Source organism: Vombatus ursinus, unplaced genomic scaffold, assembly GCF_900497805.2.
Source record: "Vombatus ursinus unplaced genomic scaffold, bare-nosed wombat genome assembly UNPS02014781.1, whole genome shotgun sequence".
In the NCBI taxonomy this organism is placed as follows: domain Eukaryota; kingdom Metazoa; phylum Chordata; class Mammalia; order Diprotodontia; family Vombatidae; genus Vombatus; species Vombatus ursinus.
This window is the reverse complement of record NW_020954559.1, coordinates 9723615-9745414: the sequence shown is the minus strand read 5'-3', so window position 1 is coordinate 9745414 and position 21800 is coordinate 9723615. Positions and strand designations below refer to the sequence as shown.

General features: G+C 36.6%; 1 protein-coding gene across 1 annotated transcript in view; it reads left to right on the top strand.

Annotated features, from left to right (window-relative positions):
• LOC114046110 (collagen alpha-1(IV) chain-like) overlaps window positions 1–19948 on the top strand; it is a 204058-nt gene extending 184110 nt beyond the window's left edge. Inside the window, exons 47-52 of the mRNA XM_027866365.1 lie at window positions 73–171; window positions 3217–3429; window positions 4768–4945; window positions 10011–10125; window positions 14992–15164; window positions 18270–19948. Of these exons, the coding sequence (XP_027722166.1) occupies window positions 73–171; window positions 3217–3429; window positions 4768–4945; window positions 10011–10125; window positions 14992–15164; window positions 18270–18351 (860 nt within the window). The 3' untranslated portion in view covers window positions 18352–19948. The remainder of the gene's footprint in view (window positions 1–72; window positions 172–3216; window positions 3430–4767; window positions 4946–10010; window positions 10126–14991; window positions 15165–18269) is intronic.
• The last annotated feature ends 1852 nt before the right edge of the window (window positions 19949–21800 follow it).

Sequence of the window (21800 nt, the reverse complement as noted above, 5' to 3'; positions counted from 1 at the left end):
TGATCTATGCTACTTCAGCAAAGGAAAGATATATGACTTAGTCATGTGTTTGTTTTCCCCTGCTTAATTTAGGTGTAACAGGATCTGCGGGTATTCCTGGACCACCTGGTAACCCAGGGTTTGATGGTGCACCTGGACAAAAAGGAGAACCAGGCCCTTTTGGTCCTCCTGGTAGGTATACTGATGTATTACAATATAAACCTTTAGTAATAAAAGTGATAGAACAGTATGGATAGGTTGATAAAACAATAGATAAAACATTCATTAACTATTTACTCTGTGCCACCCACTGTGCCATGTGCTGAAGATCCAAAGATAAGTAAGCAACATAAGCCCTACTCTTACAGAGCTTACATTCAAACAGGGGAAGATCATACATAAAGAGGATCTGGAGAGAAGGAGAAAAGGAGAAGGAAATGTAGGGGGTCCTGGGAAAGGAACCACCAATCAGGGGAGGAGGGCCTCAAAGCAGAGGTTTCTCCAGGATGGCCAGGACAAAGAATCTGGAGAGAGAGTACATGTGTTAGTGAAGTGAAACATGGTTAGGGTCCTTCCCAAAATGGGGGTACTAGGGAGGGAGTCACCAATCAGGAGAGGAGGGTTTTTGAATGAAAGTCTCTGCAAGATGGCAAGGCAGCAGACAAGGATGGGGGAGGAGTCTGGTACAGAGTTCAGGAAAGACAATAATCAATTTTGGTTTGTTTTCTTCTAATTTAAGATAATAAGCCTTAAGATCTCTTTGTTTGTATTCTCACTAGCACAGTATATTTCAGTGTTATTTCTGTTTCAGCATACGCCAGAACTTAAAAAATTAACTTAGTTGAAAGAAAATGGAAATGGGGAATTCAAAAAAGAGTCTTAGAAAAGTTGTGTGTGTGTGTGTCAATATATAGCCTTTAAAAGTGGAAGGCCTTTGAAAAGAATTTTTAGTTTCTGAGTAGTTTTTCAAATGCATAACTTGTTGATATTTGTGGGAGGGCACAGTATCAAGAGATAGATACAAATTCTCTATAAAGGAAGAGCATAGCTAGAGTCCTTTACTCTCAGTAAATTTTCCTTATTATAAAAAATGTCTTTCAATTATAGAAAGGGAAAAAAGCAGAGAACAAGCATATTAATGTCATAATTAGCTAAAATGTCATTTCATATCATTTTAGAAACATGATCTGAATTCTTTAGGACATAGAAATAACACTGGTGCTGGTGAGAATACAAAAAAGGGACCTTAAGGCTTATTGGTCTTAAGTTAGGTAGAGAACAAAAGAAAAAAACTAATTTTGAAGGTTACCACATGGCAGACTTCTGTCAAAAAATCTGATTGATGTCCAAGTGTTAAAGATGATAATAGCAACAGCTGTCCTAGACTTATCCTATTACCCTGTCTTCAATTGGGACCATTCTGGGCAGGAAATATTCAATTCAACAACTTTTTATTGAGTACATGGTGTGTTGGTGTTTTCTGGATATAAAGATGAATGAGTTATTGTCCATGGCCTTGTGGAGATTACAGTTTAAAGAGGCCATAAGAAAAGTACACAGAACTAGAATAAAAATCAAAATATGGTTAAGTGCAATAAGAGAGGTACAAATAAATGACTGTAGCTGCTCAGAAGAGGATGAGATCATACCTTGTGATGAGGATCTGAGTTCTTGAAGAGTGGGTAGAATTTTGACAAGCAGGCTGTAAGAGAATAGCATCCCAGGATTAGGGAGCATCATTCACAAAAAACAAAAACAAAACAAAATAAAAAACAAAACAAACAAAACCCCAGGCTGGACAGAGAATAAATCTAATTAATTAAATAAATCCTAGATTTTGATAGTGGCAATAGGGATGGAATGAAGGTGATAAATATGGGAGATATTGAAAGAATTCAGATAGAGGGATGGATTTCGGAGTTACTTAAGTAGAAGTGATGACTGAGGTCTTTTAACAACATGAGATCTCAGAAGGAGAGTGTGTTAAGAACAGTCTTAGGGTATGTCTACATTTAGAAATGAGAAAAAGTAGTTGGTAAAGGGGCAGTGGATAATGCAGTCTCATGAAAGACAAAATAGAGTTTTTAAGGACTGATCACTGTTGTCAAAGGAAAATAAGGATTGAAAAGAGATTTTGTGTTTTTCTGAGTAAGAGTTTTGAGAATGGTCACAGTAACTTGGAGAAAGTAGATGCCCAGTTGCAAGACTTTAAGGAGTGCTTAGGTGGTAATGAAATAGAAGTACTTCTCTGGAAAAAATTAATTTCTGAAAGAAAAGAGAGAAGATGGCAGTTTAAGAGATCATAGAATTGAGGAAAGTTTGTTTTTAAATGATGCTTTTAGCCAGGGAGAAGAATCCAATTTAGGGAAATTCCATAATGATTCAAGAGAGAGGAGGAGTAATTCATGCAGCAAGTTCCTGGAGGGAATAAAATCAGGAAGTAGTAGGCAAATTTGCCTTAATAATAACTCATATTTACGTAGTGCTTTACAGATGACAAGGCCCTTTGGGAGGTGGATAGGTCAAGTATTGTTACTTCCGTCTTATAAATGAGAAAATGGAGGCTGCCTCAGAGAAGTTAAGTGATTTGCCCGTGTATATGGCAGAGCTGGCAATGGTAATCAGGTTTTCTGATTCCATGTCCAGTGTATTTTCTTCTCTACTGGGCGCTGATGCTTCTCAGTTTCTTACATCACTTTACAGTTTACAAAATGCTTTCCTCAAAACAATCCTGTGGGGTAGCTAGTGCAGTTGTTATTAACTTCATTTTACAGAAGTGTAAGCTAGGTCTCAGAGGGGCAAAACCACTTATGTATGTGTCTTGGTTAGTAAGTGGCAGAGCCAGAACACATATACCTTTGTCTAGGGCTCATTCCACTATAACGCTCTGCCTCTTTTTCCTTGACCAAAAAGAGACACTTTTGGCACTCAGTAACAAGAGTCCTTGGATGAGATACAGGAATTCAACTTTGTAGAGAATGGTGGCTGACATGTCAGATGGTCTAATAAAAATAGCTTAAAGAGGGCATTTTAAAAGGAAAAATAAAACACTGTGGGCAGGAGGGCTAAATGAAGTTTATAGCTTGCTCTTTGCAATGTACTAAAAAGTACAAACTAAGTGTTAGAGACATGTTTGGTGATGACATGTGTAAGTCTGATAGATCTCTTTTATAAGGGTTGGGCCATAGTCAGTGAAAGGAAAATGGAATGATTTTTTTTTTTGGTTCTTTCCTACAGGTCCAAAAGGACATCCTGGTCCACCAGGTCCAGATGGGCTGCCAGGTTCAATGGGTCCTCCGGGTACTCCCTCTGTAGATCATGGATTCCTTGTTACCAGGCACAGTCAAACCATAGATGATCCACAGTGTCCCCCTGGGACCAAAATAATCTACCATGGCTATTCTTTGCTCTATGTACAAGGGAATGAACGAGCACATGGCCAGGACTTGGGTAAGGCATTAATAGGCATTAAAAAAATTCCAAAAAGTAAAAAGCAATTTAATATTGGTAAATTTAAAAAAATTCTAGCTTCAGAATTCCCTTCACTTATGGATTTGTAGATATGTGGAATAAGGTTGTTTCAAAAGTTTAGGGAGAGTATAACTAGGATGTGATTAAGAAGACACTGCTTGTTATTAAAGAATTCTTTATTGACAACTGATACTATAAAGGTTTTACAGAGATGAATAGATAGATAGATAGATAGATAGATAGATAGATAGATAGATAGGTAGATAGATAGATGGCAGGTTGCCTTCATCTATATTTGACATAAGCCTGGTATACTAAAGCCCAGCGTGAGATAAAAATCATGCAGGTATATAGGAAAAGTTCCTGGAAGAAACAAATTAAAACAAAACAAAACAAAACAAAAATTCTCCATGAAAGATTGCTGACTAATTCAAGAGAGTGTCAGCATAAATGTGACTCCTGTCTATTTGATGATTAACATCATCAAGGGCTTCTAGGCAATATGTTGGATACAGTGCTGGATACAGAGTTAGGAAGACCAGAGTTTGAATCCTTCCTCAGACATTGATTAGCTGTGTGAACCTGGGCAAGTCACATCTCACAGCCTCAGTTTTTTCATCTGTAAAATGAGGGGGTTGAAAGTAATTGCAGGAGATTTAAGGTCCTCTCTTGCTCTAAATTTATGATCCTATGGTTAATAATGATAATGATAATAACTAGCATTTACATAGGTTTACATAGTACTTTGTGTATGTTAACTCAACTTCACACTTTGGAGGCTATGATTATCTTGCTATATTGTATTTCAGTAATGGAATGATTATTGAAGAAAATTTAAAACTGCTTTCCCTCATTATGAGAATAGTTCCAATTTATAAAGTACATTACAGTTTTCTAAGTACTTTACTCAAAAATTTAAAGTGAACATAAGATCTGTGCAGAAGCCAACAACCAGGAGTTCTCAAACTTATTTGGCCTACTGCCCCCTTTTCAAAAAAAATTACTCAGGACCCCCATGAAAATCTACTTTCTTTAATCCTTTAGTATTTTTTTTTAAAAAAATTGTATCATTTCAAATTACTACCATCCTCCTGGATCATTCCAGTGCCCACTTTGGGAACAACAGTGAAAAGGCTTAAGGAAGAAAAAAAAAGAAAAAGAAACTTGATATTTTCCCTAAGAATCACAGGTTAGGACAAGTAGTCCATTTCCTTATTCACACAACTCCTTTCACTGAGGAGCTTAAAATAGACAAGTTTAATCATTTCTCTTGTGTTTTTTTCTTAAACCTATATTGTTTTTTCTTTGCTCATCTAGGTACGGCTGGAAGTTGTCTACGCAAATTCAGTACCATGCCATTCCTTTTCTGCAATATTAACAATGTTTGCAACTTTGCATCAAGAAATGACTACTCCTATTGGTTGTCTACTCCTGAGCCCATGCCAATGTCTATGGCACCCATTTCTGGTGAAAATATTAGGCCATTTATTAGTAGGTGGGTAGAGCATTTGATGATTCAGTGTGAAAAAAATGAAATTGCAGATTTTTCTCTGGCTTGGGGCAAGAGGGAACTATCTGTTTGGTAAAGGGCTTAATTCTTTGCTAGATCGTTTGCTGGATATGTCAGGACTGAGTGTTGGATTTTTGGTTATGAAAATTTCATTATATGGATGTTCACTCGAATCATTTTGTCCACAAGCCTCTTTATTTCTCTCTTTATTTAATTTTCAATAAATAAGATACAGAACAGAGGCAGCAGTAGCATACTGGATGGAGTGTTAGAGACAGAAGCCTTTGACACATACTAGCTGTGTGACCTTGGCTAAATCACTTAACCTCTCAGAGCTTTATGCAACCCTTTAAGACTTTGGGTTAGTTTTGGAGAAGATACCCTCCTTGCTTGATAAGAAGGAATTTCCTCACCTGGGAGTTCTGCTATCCCTACCCCTATGTTCAGCATAAGTAAAATTCTGAAGACAAATTAGAGACAAAGTTCTGGACTGGAACTCTTATTCTAGAACTTTCTTTCAATTCCTCTAGTAAAGTAGTAGTAAAAAGGCTCTAGTAAAGTAGTAAAAAGTAAAGTAGTAGTAAAAAGGCTCTAGTAAAAAGGTATTGCCTGAATACTGCCTACTTCAGCCTGATTGATCATATTCTCATAATTGAAACATCTCCAAAAAATCTCCACAAAGATAATCCTATTCTGGTTCTACATTTAATGATTGCACAGTAAAGTTTTTTGACAATATGCCTCAAAATCTGCAATCATTTCCCAGGTTTGAAATTCTGCATAAAAAGGATCTGGGTCAGAGTCCTTCTATCTTATTTTCTTCCTTTCCTTCAAATTAAATGTTGACTCCTCAGCACTAGTAAGAGTTCACAGAAAACCTGTAAACCAATTTGGCCAAGCAACAAATGAATAAATTGCATTTTTTTCATATTGAGGAAATAATGGTAAAAGTCAGTAAGAGGGTATTGAAAGAGGAAAAATGGCCAACCTTTTGTTTTTTTAAGTTTCTAAGTGATAATTAGCTCCTTGAGGTAAATTATAGGGTAGTATCAGAGGTTCATTTAAAGCTGTCTACTCAGAGTGAGTGAAAAGAAGCAGCTTGGGGTCACCATCAAATAGCATTTCTAGTTGACATAGGAGCACCACTGATTAGCACCTTTTAGAATGTGGTCAATTTATGGTGTCAGTGGATTGATTGTTCTTGGAGACAAGTCAGACGCAGATCACATTTCAAGAAAAAAAGCTATAGTCATGCTGTATTGTGGGAAGGAAAGAAAAAGGGAAACATTTTCCAATAAATCATGAAACACATAATAGCTAGTAAGCTTTTTTTTTCTACCAGGTGATAGGTATGAATGTATTATATAACGGAATATTTCTTAGTTCTTTATCCAGCTACATTTCTCATTTTTTCTTATACTTTGAATGAATCAGTTTTCTCAGTCTTAGAACATAGAAAAAGAATGAGGTATATGACACTCAAAATATGAAAGAAGCAACCTTCATGGTCTCTGTTTCATTTCTCTAATACTGTACGTTTTAGGTCAGTTAGTATCTATTTACTACCCTAGTTCTAGAGCAGGTTCTCCACCCCTGTTCTAAAAGCTCCCCATACTCAGAAACATCCCTGTTTCACTAGACACAAACCTAAAACTAATTTAAATGTTGTTTTTCTTCAATAGTAATGTTTAAAAAAAACCCTGTTATCATTATGCAAATATGTGGTCTCTTACTTCATCAGCTTGGGGTACTCCTGGCATAGTAACACCCTTCACCACTGTGAATACTGCCTTAACAACTATCAATGGCTTAGTAGATAATTATTTATAGAGATGTGTTGGAGGCACATTAGAAATTAAGTGACTTCTTCAAGGTCATATAGCTATGAAGTATCAGAGGTTGAATTTGAACCCCATTTCAACTCCAGAACTCTATTATGTCAATCTTCTTTATAGCAATACCTATTTAATAAGGGCCCCAGTGAATTCATAGTTTTGATAGGTGAACCCCAGCCATGAGAATTTTATGAGGTAAAGCCCCTCCCTTCAAAGAAGATGAAATTCTTAAATGCCTCATTTTCTATGGGTTTCTCAAACAACAGTATGTTGTTAATTCAACAACACCCATTTAAAAAAATAATGTATGAAACACCCTCTCTGAGTGGTGAACTGTGGTAGGTCCTGGGGAGAGATACAGAGATAAGAAGGATATAGTCCCTATCCTAAAAATATCTTTTGTTTATTTTCAGTGATTCTCACATCATTTGTGAATTATCCATCCATCCATTCATCAATTTGTCCATCCATCCATCTATCTTTACATATAGATATATGTATATATGTATACATATGTTTATATACTATATAATAAACATCTTAGATATTATTTAAATGTGCTAAGACCTCATGGCTCCTGTGATATTTTCTTTTAGAGTGTTCTGATTGCCTAGTTCTATGAGTCAGTCTAAAGGTTGACAGTTTATAGACACAGCAGGTGACCAGAATTCCTAATTCAAACAAATGCATTGTTTTTCCATGTAGTAAGCATAGCTGTTAGTTTCTACTTACCTCTTACTCACTATAGTTTTCACATTTTTATCTAACAATGTTTTAGGATTAATATCAATTACGCCATTTAGCAAGCATTTCTTAAGCTCATACTCTGTGCTAATAGAGGCAGTTACATGGTTCAGTGGATAGAATGCTAGGTATGGAGTCAGGAAGACCTGAGTTCAAATCCAGTCACAGATACTTAATAGCTGTGTGACCTTGGGCAAGTGACTTAACCTCTCTTTCCTTAATCCACTGGAGAAGGAAATGGCAAGCCACTCTAGTATCCTTGCCGAGAAAATCCCATATGGAGGAGTCAACAACAACAACAGCATGTGCTAATACAGAGACAAAGATGAAACAGTCCTTGCCTTCATGAAGTTTCCATTCTAAAAAGATCACCCAGGGCTTTTCCATTCTCACAAGATTACGTTGTGAGTCCAAATGCCCAATGGGAGAATTACCTTTATATAAAATCCAGAGTTCTATACACACAAACAAAGAAAATGTAATCTTAAGTTTGTTTTTGGTTTTGCTTGTTTTTTGCTTGGAGTTGATGAAGTCAGATCCTATCCTTTGGAGTAATACTTCGTTGAAAATCTTCAGAAAATTAGTGACTATGTAATGGTGCTAAGTGGAAAGAGTACTGAACTAGGAATCAAGGAAAAATTGGTCTAGTTGTAGTTCTACCCTGTATAAATTAAAATAATCTTTATGGGTCTTGGTTTCCTTATGTATAAAAGGAAGTGGTTGGATTAAATCAGTCACACTCAAATGGAAATGAGAGTCACTTAACCTTACATAAGGATTTCTGCAGGCTTCTTATTGACTTAGAAAACCACGTATTAATATTATTTTTATTCTCTTGTATTTTATTTATTTTGTTAAAGATTTCCCAATTACAATTTTAAACAATTGTAAATTACAACTTATAATTTAAACATGAGGTAATGTTATGGGGCCATATCAGTAAGGTCCCTTCCAAGAGGCAGCATGGTATAATGACTAGAAAGAGGCCTAGCCTCAGAATCAAGAAAACCTAGGTTCTAATCCTGTCTCTGATACACATTACCTTATGACCATTGGGAAGCCACTTAACATTTCAGTACTCCCAAGCAGCACTCTAACACTATAACTTATAGATGAGTTGGCAGCATGGGTGGCATTGCCTGTGCAGGTCCCATATTAAATCACAGCCTCTTCTAGTTCTAAAATTCTATGGTTTCATCATCTCTTCCAAGCTATCCAACTTGTTTACTAAAACTGCTCCCCAGACAACTTCTTTATTACTGAGGGAAACACATTATATAGGCACCATCCCTCTCCTGCAGTTTTCTTGTTTTCTGTTTGGCAAGCAGATGGCAGCAGCTGTATGAGGCCAATTTCAATGAAACCTTTTAATTCATCTGCATTTGTGTGAATAAAATAGAAAATGGCACACACACAGACACAAAAGTCCACTGAAAATCAAATGACTAATTTAAGTTCTCCACCTACTCTTCATGCATTTTCATGCAAATGTTCTAGCACAACTAGGTATAATTATTAACAGCATTTATATTCATTTATCGGCTTTGTTAACATCTTGTTCAATTTGTGACTTGAATGCAATTACTTCACTGTCACTATTTAATTTTTTTCAAAAACAAAATTTTTTTAAACCAACCTTTACAAATATACTTCCCCAAATGAGAATATTTTAGTATAAATACAATATTTTAGATTTGAGCAAACCTAAGGACCACATATGCTTTTTATTTATTCCTGTGTGTATTTCAAGAGTTTGAACTTGAGAAATTTTTAAGTCCCTCAGTGGTTTGAGAGGCTTGTCTGTACTCCCCTCCCACCACTCCCCCTTTTGGCCGTGTCTTTATAACTTTAATTCAGTTACAATACTCTTCCTGAGTCCTGGTGTCAAGGTGTTTTTTTCTTATTATAGGAGGCTGCTCAGGTTTAAAATATTCTTCCCTTGCTATCTTGAAGAAAGATTGTACAAACCAAATTCATATTTATAATAAGTTGCCTGAAGGCAGTTGGTTTCATTTTTGAAAGATAAGTGGCATGCATTTGTAAAAGTAGTCATGGCATGCTCAGTGATGGATATAACATGATTCAATAAGCTGTAAGTAAAGACTTTCAGTAATAGGATAAAGTGAAATCTCCATCCTTGGAGGTTTACAAATGGCCTCTAGGGAGTATAGCTCAGTCCCAATTAGTACGAATAACAAATTCCCCTGAAACAGTTGTATTATTGAAATTCACACTGCTTACTTCCAGTGAGTTGGAACCAGTTACCATGTATTATATAAGTAAAGCTTTGAATAGTGTGAATTTGAAAAATGCAGCCATTTCTTGCATTGTAGACATCGTTCAGGTTTTGGGTAGGGGTTGGGCTTGATGGTCTGTGAAATTCCATTCAGTTCTAAAATAAATGAGAAATTCTACAGGCAGGAGCTCTTTGTATCAACTGTATTGATGTTTTTTGCCCCTCATTTTCACAGGTGTGCTGTATGTGAGGCTCCTGCCATGGTGATGGCAGTCCACAGCCAAACAATCCAGATACCGCAGTGCCCTAATGGATGGTCATCCCTGTGGATTGGCTATTCTTTTGTTATGGTAAGTGGCGTAGAGGACTGTATCTTTCCTGCTACGTTGCTACATTGACCCACTATCCATCTGTAAGTAGCAACATTTTTGTTTTCATTGTTGTAAGATTTTGGTCACTGAGGGCTCCAGATATGAAAACAAATGAATCACTCCTCATTTCCCTTATTGTTAGTTCTATTTCTCAAGGCACTGCAGGCTTTTACCTACTCTGCATTTGGGCACCCGTTGTTTGTTTGCTCAAGACATAAGCCTCTGAGCCTGAGACATTCCTTTTACCTTTAGAGGTTCAGGACTGGAGTAGACAGCTCTAATATCTTTCTGGAAAATGGAAGAAACATTTACACACTTTCCAATTGCAGCCCTCAGCTGTTCAGTTGAATTGTTTCCAGCATAAGCAACATGATAAGCTTTCCGAAGGAGCTAAAAACCTGTTTGTGTTGTTTTTTTTTTTCCCCCCAGAGGAAAAGAGGATAATGGAATATGTGGAGATATGTAAGTTTTAATATGACACACAGCTGCTTACTAGTAAAAAATCTGAATGAGTTGGGGAAAACACCTAAAATACACTGCTAGATAATTTTAGCACATCTAGTTGTGTAGAGGGTCTTTCAGTGATGTTTATTTTGGGTCCAATTTCTCCTTGATTGTCATTCAATAGCTGGGTTTTATACCTCCTAGGAATGACTCACTGGCTTTTTTCCTTAATTATTTATGATATCAAAACCACTAGAGTAATTCAATAAACCTTTACTAATTGCCTACTATGTGCCAGGCATCACGCGAAGTACCAGTGGAACAAAGACAAGAACGGAACCATCTTTTCCCCAAGAAGTTCTGCCTGCTTTGGGAATACTCTTAAGAATCAACTGAGTTTTGTTTGACTTGTTTTTTTTTTTTTTTGGCTTTTGCTTTTAAAAAAAAAACACCACTAAATGGAGAATATTTTTTATTGTGGCCCCACTTACTTTGTTGTTCCTATTTTCAGTCTCTTTTAGTCTCAATCCAGAACACATTTACCTCAATCCATAAAATCCTTGAATTCCTCAGGCCAACTTTTCTTTGGTATTTGCTGACCTTCCCTCTGAAAGGTTGGGATGAACAATTTTCTTTCTACACAAATGCCTTTCCTGCTGGGGGTCCTTTGCAATCATTTCTTCCTGCCCTATCTGTGGTGACATTTTACAGGTTGTGGAATTATATTGTCCCAATGAGCCCAGCCCTTTTATCAGGTGGTTGTTAGACTGAAAGAAGAAGTGACCCTATAGTAATTATTTTTTCTCGTCAGTGTTTTTAGAAGTTGTCCAAGTAATTAAATATTAAAGTTCTCTTTGCATTTTGACCAGATTGAACACAGTAGAATTCACTGAATTGACTATAATAAAATAAGAATTTTTTTACAGGATAAAATTGCATGGATTTTAATGGTTAATATACCCTTGCCAAAAATGTAGTATATATTTCTCTATTTGGAATGTTAATGCTTAACTTAGGCAAGAAGAAAAACTAAAGGTTCCAAAAGAGACTGTGGAGGAATTCTGATGCTAAAAAAAAAAATAAAAGTATAATTTTCATTTGAATGAAATATTGGAATTTTCACTTTGTTATCACAATAAAGACTAAATGGAATATATGTCAATGTAAAAAAAATTAAGCTCAGTGAGTAGAGACAAGATGCAAAGAGATGCAGGAAAGGATTTTTTTTTTAGTCTCCTCTATCCTTTTGTCATTTACACAAAGGCCTCGAACATGATTGCCAAAATCAAAAGCATATAGAGATAATGATGTTCGGGAGATCAGAATAAGCCTACATATCTGTCAGCAGCTTACCTTATTACAGACTTAGCCACAGTTTCAAGACCAGCAGTAGCCATTTCTACAAAGTATGCCAGCCTGCAGTTTGTTTTAGGTGGCACAATAGTGTCTTCCTGTGGTGTGGTCTTCAAAGGAGAAAGGGCAGAGCATTAGTTATTTCTTTTTCAATGTATGGAATGTAAAGTTGGTTTAAAAAGTGAAATAACTTCATCCCATCACAATTAGAAGCTGGATGAGGAGTTTGTAAAGAATATTCACACAGCTCAAATACAAGAATGGTCTTCCATTGACAGGATGCCCAAAGGACTCAAAGCAAGGTCAGATCACTTTTTCAATGAGAACTAGGATTCTTTCTTTCAGCTCCACCACCAAGTAGGGCATTTCAAAGAGGAATATAACCAATTGCAATTGATGAAATTGAAACACAATTTTTCTGAATAAAAAAGGAAATGAATTCTGAAGCTCCCCAGGCCTTATGTAGGCTTCTAACATTACCTCAGATTTCTGGGCAACTGCAATTTCACCTGGTTATTCTCTGCGGTCATCTAATCTGGTGTAGAAAAGTTAATAATATGGCTCCTTCTCCACCGTGTGATCAGGAGGAAGCCCTAAAGTGACTAACCTGGGAAATGGCTTAGTTCAAGAAGCATGTTTTACCCTAAGGGCATTCAGATGGTGCAGTGGATACAGTTCTGGGCTGGAATCACATAGATTCAAGTTCAAGTTCAGCCTTAGATAATCACCAGCTATATGACCATGAGGAAATCATTTAACCTCTGTTTGCCTCAGTTTACTCAACTGTTTAATGAGGATAATAATAACACTTATCTCACAGGGTTGTTCTGAGGATCAATTGAGTTAAATATATTAAGTGCTTACTACAGTACATGGCACATGTTGTTAAATTGTTTTTCAATTTCATCCAACTCTTTGTGACCCCGTTTGGGGTTTTCTTGGTGAGGATACTGGAATGGTTTGCCATTTCCTTCTCTAGCTCATTTTACAGATGAGAAAACTGAGGCAAACAGGGTTAAGTGACTTGCCCAGGGTAACACAATTTTGAACTCAGGAGGATGAATCTTCCTAACTCCAGGCCCAATACTCTCTCTACTATACCTCCTAGCTTCCCTTTGGCACACAGTAAATATTATATAAATGTTGGATATTATTATCATTATTATTATTGTTCCCATGATTGTCATGATCCGCATCATGTAAATGAAAAACCATGTTATACTTTTCATATTCAACCTGACCCTGACTATTTGCTTCTGGTAAATTGGTTTTGTCCTGGTGGGGAGAAAATGAATTTGAAAACTAGTTAACTGAATGGATATCTGTTCTGATATATTGAGAAAATTTAAAAAGCCATGTTGGGCCAGACCCATGATCCATCCAATCCAACATTCTGTCTCTGACAGCGCATGGCACTGAGGTACATTTTGTAGGCATGCATCATACTCTTCTAGTTCTCTTGATGTGAAAACTATCGAGGGTGTTTCATTTTCAACTGTGACTTGGCAATTAAACTACTTCCATAAGCCCCACCTCTTGGACTTCATTTGACATGCAGATCTTAAGCAGGAGTGTGCTAGTAAATGTTTAACAAGCAGCTCTTCAAGAATGCATGACATACTTTTAAGTTTAATTTGCATTATTAACATTTTCTCCATCACTTTCTTGGGCCTAGACAAGCAACCAAATAATAAAACAAGTGCTGATTTGTAACATTGCTGATTTCTGAGGTGTAAATGGTTACACTGAAAATTTAACAATTGGTTTTCTTGAGCCATAGAAACTATCTCTGGCACAACCTCAATAAGCCACAAATCATTTGGAGAAGAGATAAACTCCTTGTGAGATCACTCCATATGACAAGCAATTACTGCTGAGTCTGACAGCATTAGCCTCTTGCCTTGTGCTAAGTCATTCCAAAATGGTGTGGGCTGACTAGTCTTTGTTTCACAGTACACAAGTCTAAGTCTGCCTAGGGAATCAAATTACCCTTCTGAGCTAACCATTTCACAATATTAGTCCATAAAACCCTACGTGATTTATAATGGCAGTGTCATCTTCACCCATTCTCTAGTAAAATGCCATTTCAGAGAGATGACTTAGTCCACAAGGGGCAGTTACAATGCTGTGAGGAAGGGTATTATGCCCCTCAGATGCCAGGTTTCTATGGCTGTTAATCTTACATTGCTTCAGACCTAAGAAAACTAAATTGATAGCATACCATACTTAGCCAGGAATCTGGTCTTAAGAACTTGGAAGCTTGGAGTTAGTAGGTATTTTTGACATGAATTACCCAATTCTTCTTTGTTTGTGTACCTTACCTGTGCAGTGAAATGTAATGGAAATAGAATTATAGAATTAAGCTGGAAGTCAAGCAACCTCAACTCAAGTCCAAACCCATTTAATGGCTCTGGGACTTGATTTCATCACCTGTAAGATGAGTGGGTTATTGTAGATGCTCTCTGGGTTCCCTTCTGGCTCTAAAATTCTATGATTGTGTGTTACTCCTATTTGCTTTAAAAACCAATGGAAGAAATGAGGGGGAGAAAAAGTTTGGGGTAGAATAAGGAACAGAGAACATTGTCTTAAATAAAATAAATGTGCTCCTATCTTTTAGTACTTTGCTTTCTTAACCAAATAGATAAAAATCCAAACTTAATAAATGGATAACTTTAGGGGAAAATTATTCTTTATTCTAGAGAAGTAATTATTATGGATTTTTTAATTGAAAAGGTGATTCTATTTATAGAAATCTGATTCATATAAATTTTTAGGAATGCATTTATTATGCAAAGAGAGGCACACCCAGATTCCTTCCATACTGAACTTTTAGCTTTGTGGCCAGGAAAGGAGAGAATGAGTCCAAGATAGCAGCCTGTGAAGTCTTTGTTGTGGTGTTCATGTTTAGCATGTGTTCAGTAGTCACCACATGAGACAAGGAGAGGCACCAGTTTCCTAATGTAACTGTCCTGTCCCCTCCCTAAGTTATGACAAATCTCATATTCATTTGAGAGGCAACTCTCTGACAAATTCTAATTTGTTTTCCAGCACACCAGCGCTGGTGCCGAAGGTTCTGGCCAGGCTCTAGCATCCCCTGGTTCCTGTCTGGAAGAATTTAGAAGTGCACCCTTCATTGAATGCCATGGCCGTGGGACTTGTAATTATTATGCAAATGCTTATAGCTTCTGGCTTGCTACTATAGAAAGAAATGAAATGTTCAAGTAAGTAGGAATTAACTTTTCTTGATTCTGGACCTTCTCTTTTATTTCTTTCACTATTAATCATCAGGGACCTATTGACACATACCAAAGTAATAATCCAGTTAGTTGTAAAATAGTGAAGACGGCTGCTTTTCCCTTTTGTCATGTGGGATATTATTGCTTCAGGCGGATCACAGAAATACATCCTGGGCCTAGTAGGCTTACTTCATCAATGTTGAGATATTAAAACTAGAAGTAGATCATCTCTCTTACCTAGATGAATCCGTCAGAAATTGATCTAGAACAATTGAACATATTCTAATATTGCAGATTTTTTTTTTTTGCCAGGCAATTGGGGTTAAGTGACTTGCCCAGAGTCACATAGCTAGTAAGTGTTATGTGCCTGAGGTCAGATTTGAACTCAAATCCTCCTGACTGCAGGGCTGGTGCTCTATCTACTGCACTACCTAGCTGCCCCTAAATATCGCAGATTTTAAAATGAAGTCAAAAGCTAACACACATCTTGAAAAAATTTTTGATGATGATTTTCATTACCTGGGTAACTTAGGTTGGTTTTTGTTTTATGTCCTCTGAGTGACTTGGCAAGAGATATTTGTAAATCATGACCATAAAAAATAATTTCTGGGCAAATATACCACATTTTGGCCAAAGAGAAAAGAACTTTTATTTTCAGGACCAAAAATTTTTACCTCTACACCAGCTCTCCCTGGTGACTGATAACCTCATTGAAATTAATTTGGAGCTCAGCCCAGTCACTAATGGACAGTAGCATATAATGAACCCTCTATCCTTAATTTAGCACCAGCTGCAGTCTGTGCTGAAACAGAGCAGAAGGCTGAGGGAGATTGAACAATTACTTACTGTTCATTCCTGAAATAAATACTTCTTGCCCCTGGAGACACATCTTTCTGCCTTTACCAAAAGTAATGCTTTTGGGAGAAAGGTCTGTAGAGACCTTTTTACCAAAAGTAATGCTTTTGGGAGAAAGGTCTGTAGAGACCTGCTAGGCTTCTGTCTGCTTCCATTTTAAAGCAGAGAGAATTTACATGAAGGTAAAGTGTACTCTGCTGATTATCCTTTAGCAAACAAGACACTGCTACCCAGGCCTAATTTATAGTCTTTGCAGGCATTTTTTTTGGACCATCAAAACAAGGCACAAGTTAATATGAGATGGAAATTTACTAGAATCCCATGAAAGCAATAAACATGTTGATGGGTCCCAATGCTAGGATTTCATATGATAATGTTAGTAGGCATTGTTTTTGTGGCCCAGAAAATATGAACTTTTTGGTTAAGAATAACTGATTTTGAAAGTTGTCATGACTAAAAAAAATTCAAGTAGACTGATCCTTCAACAGCAAACATTTATTTCACCACCAGGCCTGTACTCAAAGCTTCTCCATCTTGTCAGGACCCGCCAAAACTCGCGCAATACGTGGAGTAAACTTAGAGGGTCACTTCCATGCTGTAATGAAGCATTGGTAGGATAAGATTTTAGTAGAGAGTCACTTCCATATCAAGGTCACTTCTATTCTATGATAAGGTGTTGGAGTGTGATTTTAGTAGAGGAGTTTTGCTTTATGTCCAGAAAGGGAATACCTCCAATTGCAAAATACCAAGTCCTTGGAGTACTTCAATCTTGAAGCAATAACTCAATTGTAAACCTTTCTTGGAAGAAGAAGGAAGCTCCAAAGGACTGGTTAGATTCTTTTGATGCAGGCCATAATGTGTCCATCTCAACAATTGCTCAAATCAAGGTGGCCAAGCTTCTAGGACTCCACACTTTGCTTATATAAAGGTTTTTGTTTGGATGAAATTTGACCCATTTCCAAGCTTCCAGCATGAAATAATTTCAGCTGTGAAAATAAGTTGGAAATTTCAGGAATGATGCACGTGCCACTAGCCGTGTAAACTTTGAACAGTCTAAAAATGATTTGGCAAAACCATCTTCAGAGTTCCTGTTTTTTACTTCATTCAGACGTTTACTGATTACTTGCTAAGTGCATAGAGCCATGACTGTTACTGTGGAATTGTACAAGATTGATCCCTTTCCTAAAGAAGCTTACCTTGCAGTCTAGTTGGGGAGACAAGTCATATACCTAAGAAAAGTTAAATGATGCCAAGTAGTTTATAATCAGATTCTTCATGAATGACAGAGATAAGTGCTTGAGGTATTGCAGAACCAAGAGAGTTTGCTGTGTTTGTTCAGGGAAGTTATCATGGAGATGATTGAGGTGGTTTTGAAGGATCTTTTGGATGGGTGGAGAGGAAAGTAGGGAGTATTCCAGCAATGCATGGACAAAAAGCAGAGGTGACATTGGGGAAGAAATGGGACTATAAAGAGAGCAGCAAGAACAGAAGATTAACTTTGGTGAATGGTGGGAGGTAAGGTTGGAAAGGCAAGTTTGGGTCAGATTATGTATATGCCAGACTAAAAGGGGTGGGTGTTAAACTGGAGAAGGAAATCACAAACCACTCCAGTACCTTTGCCAAGAAAACCACTGAACCGCTGAATAACAACAACAAAATTGTAAACCCAATCCTGGCCCAATGAGAGTGATTATTTCTATGCAAAGCTGCAAAGGAACTTAGAGCCCATCGAATTTAATCTTCCTCAGCTTACAGATGAGGAGAGACAGGTCTCTAGAGGTTAATTGACTAGCCTAGGGTCATATAGGTAGTAAGACTTTGCGGTGGATTTTGAACCCAGCTGACTCCACATTCAATACCACAATCCACTTTGTATTCCTTGTTGTTTTGTTGTTGCTTAGTTGTTTCAGGCATTTCTGACTCTTTGTGACCCCATTTGTTTTTCTTGTTTTTTTTGCAAAGTAACTGGAGTGGTTTGCCATTTCCTTCTCCAGATGAGGAAACTGAGGCAAACAGGGTTAAGTGACCTGCCCAGGGTCGCACAGCTAGGAAGTGTCTGAAGCCAGAGATGAACTCAGGAAAATGAGTCTTTCTTACTCAAGGCCCAGCTTTTTATCCACCAGGCCACCTAGCATCTAATTCCTTGTTGTTTTAAAGAAACTTAAATTCTCACCAATGTTTGAAATCCCTGATAGCTAAGTGATTCCTGAGAGCTATTTGTTTTCTTGATTACAGGAAGCCTACTCCATCGACTTTGAAAGCAGGAGAACTGCGCACACACGTTAGCCGCTGCCAAGTCTGTATGAGAAGAACATAATGACTCCCAGTCTCAGCTAACGTCACAATATGGTGCTATTCATTTTTTAACAGCAATGAACCCTAGAAATATATCCCGTGTACCTCACTGTTGTCGAATAAGAAAACAGTAAAGTGCCTTATAGGAATTTGCATAACTAACACGCCTTGCTTTATTGGTCCTCTACTTGCTTGAAGAAGAAAAAAGAGACAACAATAAGCTTCAAATATCAACATACCAAATGGCACTTTTTATTTAAGAAAAAAAAAAGAAAGAAAAAGTCTATGTGCTATAATGTACTGAGTGTAAAGCCAGAGCTCAGTCAGAAAAATCAAGAGGTGCTAGGAGGTATGCAGTGACTTACATACTGTTTGACTCCCCCTTGACATTTTTTATTATATTTAGATTCATTTTTGACCCCCTCCCAGATATAAATGTTGTTTATACCACTGTCTAGCTTTTTCCAAAATGGTAGGTCCTTTGATATGTACTTATTGTTCCTGTACAAATAATAGTAATGTAAAAAAAAAGTTATGGGATTACCAAATATGATTAAGGAGTAAATAGCCATATCTTCCAAACCAAATGCGTAAATTTATATTTCTCTGCTCTGTGTGGTACTATGCACCTGCTTTTGCAGAAAAAACACAACTTTCCTGTGGAATAAAGATGGTCCAAATGTGGTCAGAAATAGATAGATAGATATATATATATTTAGTAATTTATATAGATGTCAGCAATTAGGCAAATCAGGTTTTGGGTTCTAGTTCCACTATTAAAATGAAGCTTATATAAGTTTTCTTCTTTCCAGATTTGTTGTCCTTTAAGTGAGCTATGAAAGAATAGAATATTTAATGTGAAACATCAGTTTTATTTCATCATTCACTTAAATACCAAAATTGTATGGTGCCAAAGACAAATCCAGGTTCATGGCTATTGTGTTTAATATAGTAAAACATGTACTTTGAGCTTGCTGTTTTTATTCTGTATTTAATATTTTCAGGGTTTTAAACACTAATCACACACTGAATGACTTGATTTAAAAAACTTAAAAAGGCCTTATTCTTATGAGTATTTTTCATTCTCTAGACTGGTATAGAAAACAGCACCATCAAATCCCTATGGCTGCATTTTTACATTTAGGCCATATTCTGCTTTGTTATTCACGAACTATTGTGAAAGTGGTTCTCACTGACCAAAAGAGAACCTGTGTATGTATTTACAAGAAGGCAGAATGGACCTTTGTGTCTAAAACAATATTTCTCTAGGAGATTCCAAAGATTTTTTTAAAAAAAAATACTAAGGCCATTTCTTAAAAATGTGTATTTCTTAAGAATTAAAATTTGTAATAAAAAATATTTGTGTAAAAAAAGAGCTTTAATCAATTTGTTGTTAGTGTTGACCCAGCGCTTTTAACTAGAAGTTACTGCATAAGTCATTAATAAATTTGCAAGCCTTCCACAATTTAAATTATTTTTATTCTGCATGTCTTCCAAACACATATCTTTGGGGAAATTGTTTTATGAATTGCTACCTTCACATCCTCTAGAGAATATGTATTAGGAAAACTTGTTACTGCTCAGGTATCAATATGTATAAATGGAGCATATCCAAATGATGGGCTATATATGGAGGTGTGGATTCCAAATCTTATTTGAAGTAAACAAGTAGGAAAATGTAGGGGGAGAGCACAAATTTTTATCATTGAATTGTTAAGCTCAAGTTTATATTTGGTTAGAATTACATAATTACATATGACAGAAAGTAGTACCTATAGATACATGAAGCATCTTAGAAATCTTATCATTTCACGATGTGTCCCTCTTCATTTTGGGACATTAGTGTTTTTGATCGTGTCTTTTATTCTACTTTTCATGCATAAGTTATTGGTAACACATTGCAGCTTGAGTACCTGTGTGCCCAATATTCATCTTTCCATCACTTTTGGAGTTACCTGTAATTTTAATTCGTTCAAGATCGAAGTGTTCCATAATTCAATTAATTGATTAATCAATAAACATTTATTAAGTGCTTACTATGTTCTAGGCACTGTGATAAATGCTGGTGATACAAAAAGAGGCCAAAAAAAAAAAGAATAACCCAGCCCCTGTTCTCATGGAGCTTACACTATGCAAACAAATATATACAATGCAAACTATATACAGGGTAAATAGGAAGTAATTAACTGAGGGAAGGTGCTAGAATTAAAAAGGGTTGAGGAAGGCTTCCAGTCAAAGAAGACATTTTAGTTGGGACTGAAGGGAAACTAAGGAGATATATAGATAGTACAGAAGAGCTATAGCTTCTAGACATTGAGGGCAACCAGAGGAAAGAGCCAAGAGATAAGAGTCTTGCTTATGGAATGGCCAGGAGGCCACTGTCACTGGCTTGAATATGTGTTGGGGAGTAAAGTGGAAGAAGACTAGAAAGGTAGGAGGGGGAAAAATGATGAAGGGCTCTGAAGGCCAAACAGTGCATTATGTATTTGATTCTGGAAGTATAGTGGGAACTACTAACGTTTATTGAGTAGTAGGTGACGTGGTCAGTCACATGCCATCCCTGAAACAACATTAGTATTCCAATGGGCTTTGGAGGTAGCAAGCACAAAAACACTACTCAGTTTCCCAAATGTCATCCTAATCTCCTCAATTCTGGTCCCAGGTCATTGACCATCTCTATTGTCTTTACAATATAAACAAGCACACACAAATGCACAGTTGGACTAACATAGTGGACTGCCTATCTACCTACATATCATGTGGTCCAGATAATTTCCACAATTCATCCACTTTGTTTTTTTAGTGTGAATGATTAGACCAATCTTTTTTTTATATTGCTGTAGATTTCATTGGGGAGATTTTGGAGTGTTCTGCGAATAGATGCAAGTAAACAATAACATTTGTGAATGGGAACATTTGGAGAACATGTCTATGAATGGTGATTCCTTTTATTTGTGCTCTGCATAGAACATTTTTTTGTGTGACATGAGTGAACACCTTAAATGAACGTATGTTTCATTATTTTGTATGAAGTTATAGCCATAGTCCTACCTAGTAATAATTTATTATGCACATGTAAGAAATCTCACCTTAAAGAGAGCCTTTACGTTTTCATTATGAAAAATTCAAATCTTTTAAAAAATCAATAAAAACATAGTGGGATCTTATGTTATCTATACCCTAGTCAGTTGTCTGACCGTAAAGATGTGAACTGCTGTGTAGGAAGTCATTTGCAAATAGTTAGATGATTTTTTTTTTTGCTCCAGTGATGACATGAAGAAAATTCAAAAATGTTATAACCCTAGGAATTTTTGAGAGATATGAATTATTAACTATTAGTGGGAGAACCTGTTGTAAGGGATATGCTAGTCTTTTCCTTGGTCTTGTCATGCTTAGAGATAACACGGCATAGTGGCTAGAGTCAACCAGCCAATAAACACTTATTAACTGCCTGCTATGTGACAGGCCCGG